Raw genomic sequence first — 7,591 nt, forward strand, 5'->3', positions numbered from 1 at the left:
CGATGGGCATTTAGCTCATTTCCAGTCTTCTGCAGTGATATGTAGTACTACACTAATTCCTGATACAGATTTCATTTTGCATGTTTCCAAACAGGTCTGACAGAAAAGATCCTGGAATTGCTCACTTGTTAAGGTTGTTCCAAACTTCACTCGCCCCAGGGCGCCTGGGTGGCTCAGTAGTCGGTTAGGCATCCAACTTTGGCTCAGGTCATGATCTCATGGTTTGTGGGTTCGAGCCCTGCGTCGGGCTCTGTGCTGACAGTTCAGAGCCTGGAGCCTGCTTCAGAATCTGTATCTCCCTCTCTCTGTCTCTCTCTCTCTGTCTCTCTCTCTGCCCCTCCCCCACTCGTGCTCTATCTGTCTCTCTCTCTCAAAAACAAATAAACGTCAAATTCCATTCGCCCCAGCCGTGTACAAGAGGTTCCAGTTCCCACACTCTCGCCAACAATGTTGAGCATGTATTTCACCTTAAACCAACGGTGACTAGCTGCAGGCATACCTCCACCACGTGCCTTTTCTGCTCAGCATCAGGTATTTGAGGTGTCGTGTGGAGGCACACGTCTCTACCCTTTCCATTCGCTCATCCTTCTCATCCCTAACCCTTGACTTTCCTCATGCAAGTTTCCGCTGAAACAGTGTTGCCTCCTGCAAGACCTTGAGGGTTGCTCTCACCCCTGTGTGGGATCAGCTCAGTGCCCTCTCTGTTCTCTGTGTTCCCACCAAACCCTCTTTCCTGCGACAGAGCACATTTTTCCAGGAGGGCAATTGGATCTGTGTCTGACTGCGTCCTCCTTGAGATTCCTGCAGACAGGGTCCAAGGGCCTGTGTCTTTGCCACTGAAGCTCCAGCACCAAGGACAGAGCTAGCCCATAGTAGGTGCTCAGCGGATCTCGGTAGCTTAGGATGGAGTGAGTATGTGTGGCAAGGAATATGCAGAACGGACTTGCAGTAGGTGCTCAGTAAATACTGGTGTCTTAGGAGCGAATGATTATGCACAGGGCTTATCATGGAGGGGTACACTGAGGCCAGGAGAAGGGGAAGTCGCTTGCTCAGGCAGCCAAGTGATGGCTGGAATCGGGTTCTAGTCCAGAGCGCCCCCACTTTCCCTGAAGCCTCTGCCACCGCCTCATTCATCGCGGTCCCCTGGCACCACCCTCTCCCGACACAGTGCCTGGCACAGACAGGACCTGATAAATGTGTATTTGTTGAAGCCATGAATGAATATGTGTGTCTGTTGGGGTGGGGTGGGGAGGGGAGCTGGACCCGGCCCCCCAGGCCCGCAGCCCCCTCCCCGTGCAGGACCCAGGAATCCAAGCCGCCCTCCCTCCCCGCCCCCTGGGTCCCCTCGTCCTCCCGCTTCCGGCTTCCCAGCCAGTCTTTCCTCTTCGGGGCTCCGTGGAAAGACCCGGTTTCCGGGGGGAAGGCTTAGGCAGTGACACCGAGCCCAGCCTCCTCCACCCCCCACCACGCTCGGGCCCTCCCTCCCTCCCTCCCCGCCACCACCGTCCGCGTTTGGCCGGCCGCGGGGAAGGAAGAAAGGAGCGAAGGAGGCGGAGGTAAGAACCCTGCGCCCAGCGATCAGGGCCGAGCCCCAGGCCCTGGGCCCAGAAATCTGTGAAGCCTCGAACTGCGGCCCCAATTCTGCTGATCAGGCCTGCGGGGAACCGCAGGCTGGGCCCAGTGGGGAGATCGTCCCCCCCCCACCTCCTTGGGCACCTAGGGCTCGGGACCCCAGCAGCCTTGGTGGGGGGCAGGCGTCCAGGGGCCTGGCCCCCAGCAGCCTCCTCCCTGGAGCATTCCGGCAGTGGAGCCCCCAGTCCCCTCCTCTCCCTTGTCTTAGGAGCCCAGCCCCCTCCCTCAATCCTCTCTGCCCCTGGGACCCAGGAATCCATACCGCTTCCCACACAGGAGTGGATCCCAGCCACCTCCCAAACCTGGGGTCCCAGGCCCCAGCGCCCACCTCCCTCAGTCCCAGGAGTGTGGCCGCCCAGCCTTCTCCTGGGCTGAGAGGCTGAGGCAGCCCTCCTTACTCCTGGCCTCTCCCAGACCCCGGTCTGGGTACCCACATTCCATTTCCGGGGCCTCCCAGTGTTGAATTCCACCCCCTCCACTCGGGCACCACAGGCTGGCTCCCAGCCCCTCCCAAAACGCTCCAGCCCGGCCCCTGAGGAAGAGCGCTTGGCTCACTGTCTCCCTGTCTCCTCTCCTGTCCGTGTCTCTGGCTTGTTCCCTCTCGCTGTCTCGCTGTCTCTCCCCACCTCCACCCTGCTGAGGTTCTTCTGGTCTCTGTGTCTGCACCCTCTCTCCCCAAACCTCTTTGTTTTCTCCTCATCTCTGTCTCTGCTGGGAGTCCTCACCTCTCTCTCCTGCTGTCTCCCACCATCCTGTCTGACCGCTTCTCCTGCTGTCTGTCTTTCTGTCCCCACCTCTCTGTGTCTCTTCTGTCTTGCTGGCTCTCTCCTTTGCCTGGCTAAACACCTGACCATCTCTGCATCTCCGTCTGGCTCTCTGTCTCTGCTTCCCTGCCCACATCTCCCTTGATCCAACACCCTCCCCACAATGTCTCCTTGTCTCCCCTTTCTCCTTACAGGCATGGATCCGCAGCCCCCTCCACCCGCCCAGGGCAGCCCGCCTCACCGTGGCCGGGGCCGGGGCCGCGGCCGGGGCCGTGGCCGAGGCCGAGGCCGTGGCAGGGGGGGCGCTGGAGCCCCTCGGGCCCCCCTGCCCTGCCCCACCTGCGGCCGCCTCTTCCGCTTCCCCTACTACCTCTCCCGGCACCGGCTGAGCCACTCGGGCCTCCGACCCCACGCCTGCCCCCTGTGCCCCAAGGCCTTCCGCCGGCCTGCGCACCTCTCCCGCCACCTGCGTGGCCACGGGCCCCAACCCCCGCTGCGCTGCGCCGCCTGCCCCCGCACCTTCCCTGAGCCCGCCCAGCTCAGGCGCCACCTGGCCCAGGAGCACGCGGGCGGCGAGGTCGAGCTGGCCATCGAGAGGGCGGCCAAGGAGGCCGCGGAGACCAGCTGGGGCCCACAGGACGCCAGCGCCGAGCAGCCGAGCACCGCGGCGGCGGGGGCCGCCGAGGAGGAGGCAGCGTGGCCCGAGACGTGGCCGGCGGGGGAGCCGGCCACGCTGGCGGCCCCCGCGAGCTCGGAGCCCCGCGAGTCGGAGGAGGAGGAGGCCGAGGCCGGGGCGGCCGAGCTGAGGGCCGAGCTGGCGCTGGCGGCCGGGCGCCAGGAGGAGAAGCAGGTCCTGCTCCAGGCCGACTGGACGCTGCTGTGCCTCCGCTGTCGCGAAGCCTTCGCCACGAAGGGCGAGCTCAAAGCGCACCCGTGTCTGCGCCCCGAGGGGGAGCAGGAGGGGGAAGGGGGCCCCCCGCCCCGCCCCAAGCGCCACCAGTGCTCCATCTGCCTCAAGGCCTTCGCCAGGCCCTGGTCGCTGTCCCGCCACCGGCTGGTCCACTCCACCGACCGCCCCTTCGTGTGCCCGGACTGCGGCCTGGCCTTCCGCCTCGCCTCCTACCTCCGCCAGCACCGCCGCGTCCACGGCGCGCTCAGCCTCCTGGCCCCGCTGCCCCCGGCGGGCAGGAAGGACGACAAGGCCTCGGGCGGACGGAACTCAGGGAAGGGGCCCGAGGGGGGCGAGGGGGCCGAGTGCGGGAGCGCCTCGGAGGGGGGAGAAGGCGGGCAGAACGGAGGCGACGCCGCCCCGGCCCGGCCCCCCGCCGGGGAGCCCCGCTTCTGGTGCCCCGAGTGCGGCAAGGGCTTCCGGCGCCGAGCGCACCTGCGACAGCACGGGGTGACCCACTCAGGGGCGCGCCCGTTCCAGTGCGTGCGCTGCCAGCGGGAGTTCAAGCGCCTGGCTGACCTGGCCCGCCACGCGCAGGTGCACGCGGGGGGCCCGGCCCCGCACCCCTGCCCGCGCTGCCCGCGCCGCTTCTCGCGCGCCTACAGCCTCCTGCGCCACCAACGCTGCCACCGCGCTGAGCTGGAGAGGGCCGCCGCCTTGCAGGCGCTCCAGGCCCAGGCCCCGCCGTCGCCCCCCGCCGCCCCCGCCGCCGCCGCCAGCCGGGCAGGAGGACGAGGAAGGGCTCCCGCTGCCCGTCGCACACATCAAGGAAGAGCCGCCCTCCCCAGGGTCCCCACCCCAGTCGCCGCCACCGGCTCCCCCTGTCTTCCTCAGCGCCTCCTGTTTCGACAGCCAGGACCATTCGGCCTTCCAGATGGAGGAAGAAGAGCTCGACAGCAAGGCTCACCTGCGCGGGTCGGGCGGCCTGGCCTCCTGACCTTCACACCCACTCTCGGCCGCTCCATTTGGCTCCCGGTTTGCCAGACGGAGGAGGGAAGTCCAAGAGCAGGCGCCTCCTCTGTCTCCCCACCCGTCCCCTTCCAGCCCTCAACACTAAGGAGGGGGGGCCCTGGACCGACCCTCCCTCCCCATCGCCCACCCCCAGGCCCCCCGACCCTGGTTAGGAACTGCTTGCGCCAGCAGGCCTCTGAAGGCAGGACTACTCGGAAAAAAGGAGGCGGAGAATATTGGCCAGAGATATGGAGACTGGGGGTGGGGGGGATCCCCTGCCTGGCTGTCCCCCATGATACACACTGGACACCGTCACCTCTTTGGAACTGCCAGACGCTGGGGGTCCCCAGTGAGCAAAGGTCCATCCCTGTCCCTTTGTCTGTCTGTGAATAAATGTGAGTTTGTGAAACAGGAGAGAGTGAGGCTGTCTGTGTGTGGGGGGGGGGGGGCTGCAGGGGGGCGCAGACCCTGAGCTTGGGTTCCAAGCAGGAAGGATCCAGACACTCACATCAGGGACTGGGAGGGAGGGGCTCAGCCAGCAAGAGACTCAGGAGGAGAAATGGGAGTGAGACAACCCAGGTCACCATCCGTCCAGGCATCTTTGGGGAGCCCCAGGCACCCCCCCCTTGTGTAATCTCTGCATGTATTCCTTTTTTATTTTATTTACTTATTTTGAGAGCGACGGAGACAGAACTGGGGGGGGGGAGGGGCAGAGAGAAAGAGGGAGAGAGAGAATCCCAAGCAGTCTCCACACTGCCAGCACAGAGCCCAACAGGGACTCAAACTCAGAAACCGTGAGATCATGACCTGAGCGGAAACCGAGAGTCAGACGTCTAACCGACTGAGCCACCCAGGCGCCCGCTCTTCGTGCGTTCCTTCAGCAAACATCTGGCAGGCACAACGATGGGCCCTGGGGGTGCTGGAGAGAAAACCAGTGCCCCCACTATGAGGAGCTGGGATTCTAGATCTGCACCACCCAATAGAGTTTAGCCACCAGCCGCACATGGCTGTTTCTATTTAGATTTAGAACAAGTAAATACATTTGAAATAAAATAGTTACGAACGGATACAAGCTCAGTTCCTCAGTGTTCAGGAGCCCCGAGTGGCAGGCGGCTGGGTCTGCCCTGTTGGACAGCACAGATCTAGAACATTCTATCATTGCAAGAAGTTGTCTCGGGACAGAGCTGGTCCAGATAATAAACCGATCTGCTGTAGAGCACCAGATATCGTAAGGGTTTCTGAGAAAACCACGTGGCGCTGTGATGAGTGAACATCTCACCCTCTGGTGAGATGACCTTTGACCTGAATGAAGAACCTGGTGGAGGGAACAGCAGGGACAAATGCTGTGAGGTGGGTTGGTGCTGCATGTTTGAGAAACCACAAGGAATTGGGGGTTGGGGGGGAAGTGTCATTTTCTGCAAACTTTCTAATGTTCCCCCCCACACACACACACATACCCATTTGTTTGGGTCTTGAGTAGAGGGGGAAGGGTGTGTCCAAGCCAATCTTCTTTAAACCCCTTCCCTTTCCTTCTGTTGACATCCTGCCTTCCTCTAGCACCTTCAGTGGCTCTCTCTTGCCCTTTGCAAACAATGACATCGTCCACTTAGGCATCTTTATGCCTGTAAGGCCAGGAAAAGAGGGGTGAGATCATCCTGGTTTTCCAGGGCAACAAATGGAGGCTCTGGGAGGGAAGGTCATGCCCTGGTGTGACGGAAACACCAGGCAGGAGCAGGCAGGAGGGAGGGAAGCCAGAAGGATGGAGGTTGAGGGTCTAGGAAGGGAGATAACTGACTCAGAGCTGTGCAGAATTCCCCCCTTGTGAAAGATTTAACACATCTTGGCTGAGCCCTTGGAACAGTGCCTGGCACATAGTAGGCATTCAACAAAGGTCATCTGTTTGATTGTCACTGCACCACCCAGGCCTGGATGCTAGGAGCAGAGTGATGAGTGAGACCACCTGGGCATCAGCCTCATGGAACTGAAGACCAGCAGACGATGTGGACAATAATGAAATATTGGCACAAATAAATTAGGGTTCCCAAATGAGACAGTTCTCCAACAAACTAGATCCTGCAACTAAGCCTCAGGTGTGAGCAGCTGGGGAGCTGGGATGTGCGTTCATGACATCAAAGCTACTTCCCTCCCCAGGAACCTTCAGCGACTCCCTATTACTGCATCCAAACAGGGGCTACCATTTAGCGAGCACCTACAAGGGCCAGACACCTTTTCAGCACAACCACACTGATACAGCTCATTGACGGAGGGGGTTATATAGCCCACTTTACAGAAGAGGCAAACAGGATTAAAGTGAAGTCATTTGTCCTACTTTGGAAATCACCACCATGAATTGAGTCCTTTGTATTCAACGGGGTACTTTGTGGAAAAGGCTGAAAAATAGTGGTTGCCACCAGGGAGGGAAGTCATTGCTGTCGTTGCTTTGTTATTTTCCCAGGCTGGTATAGACACGATCTCGGGAATCCTCACCACTCCATTGGGAATTAGGAAACATCCTTACCCTTTTCTAGGGGCAAAACAACATTCAGAGAGGGGAGTCCCTTGTCCAAAATCTCATAGCTAGGAAATAGCGGGCATGGAATTTGAACCCAGGCTGGACCAGCTCTACACCCTGAACACCCTTAACCAGGCCGACATAACCCTTAGGATCAGCGCCCAGGCACACGATCCCCTCCTTACATGCATCCCGGTCTCCAGGCCCCAAGGCATCATACCCCCACCCCTCCGTGGGTTTGCCTACCACCCTCCTCCTCTCCCCCCATCCCCACTTACTCAGCCTTGAGGATCTGCTGTATTGGAGAGAAACATTCCTAGAAGAAAATACAGAATTTAGGGTGAGAAAAGTTCCCTAAAGCTGAAGCCCAGGTCTCCCACTTTGCAGACGAGAAAACTGATATGTGGGACACGCACAGAAAATGATAGAACACACGCATGGTTACTATTCTTGGGGGGTGAAGTACTGCTGTTCATGAATCAAACCCTGTAGGCTACTCGTTCCTTGCGCTGAGCAGTTTGCACACGTGACCTCAATCACGTGTGTTCATAATCATACAAACACATTTCTTGGGTATTTACCCTACGTCTCATTTAATCTTTACAACACCATCAAAAGGTACACGCTGTTATGGGCTCCAAGTTTTTTCTTTTTAATTTTTTAAATGTTTATTTTTGAGAGAGAGAGAGAGAGACAGAGGACGAGCAGGGGAGGGGCAGAGAGAGAGGGAGACACAGAATCCGAAGCAGGTTCCAGGCTCTGAGCCATCAGCACAGAGCCCTA

General features: G+C 60.0%; 1 protein-coding gene across 1 annotated transcript; it reads left to right on the forward strand.

Moving 5' to 3' along the window:
• Positions 1-1,435: 1,435 nt before the first annotated feature.
• ZNF579 (zinc finger protein 579) lies at positions 1,436-4,414 on the forward strand. Its single transcript, XM_058707104.1, is given in 3 exon segments — positions 1,436-1,556; positions 2,591-4,035; positions 4,037-4,414. Coding segments are annotated over 2 exon segments (1,689 nt in total). The 5' UTR covers positions 1,436-1,556; positions 2,591-2,592; the 3' UTR covers positions 4,283-4,414.
• Positions 4,415-7,591: the final 3,177 nt, after the last annotated feature.

The sequence above is a fragment of the Neofelis nebulosa genome, chromosome 17 (genome assembly GCF_028018385.1).
Source record: "Neofelis nebulosa isolate mNeoNeb1 chromosome 17, mNeoNeb1.pri, whole genome shotgun sequence".
NCBI classification, from domain to species: domain Eukaryota; kingdom Metazoa; phylum Chordata; class Mammalia; order Carnivora; family Felidae; genus Neofelis; species Neofelis nebulosa.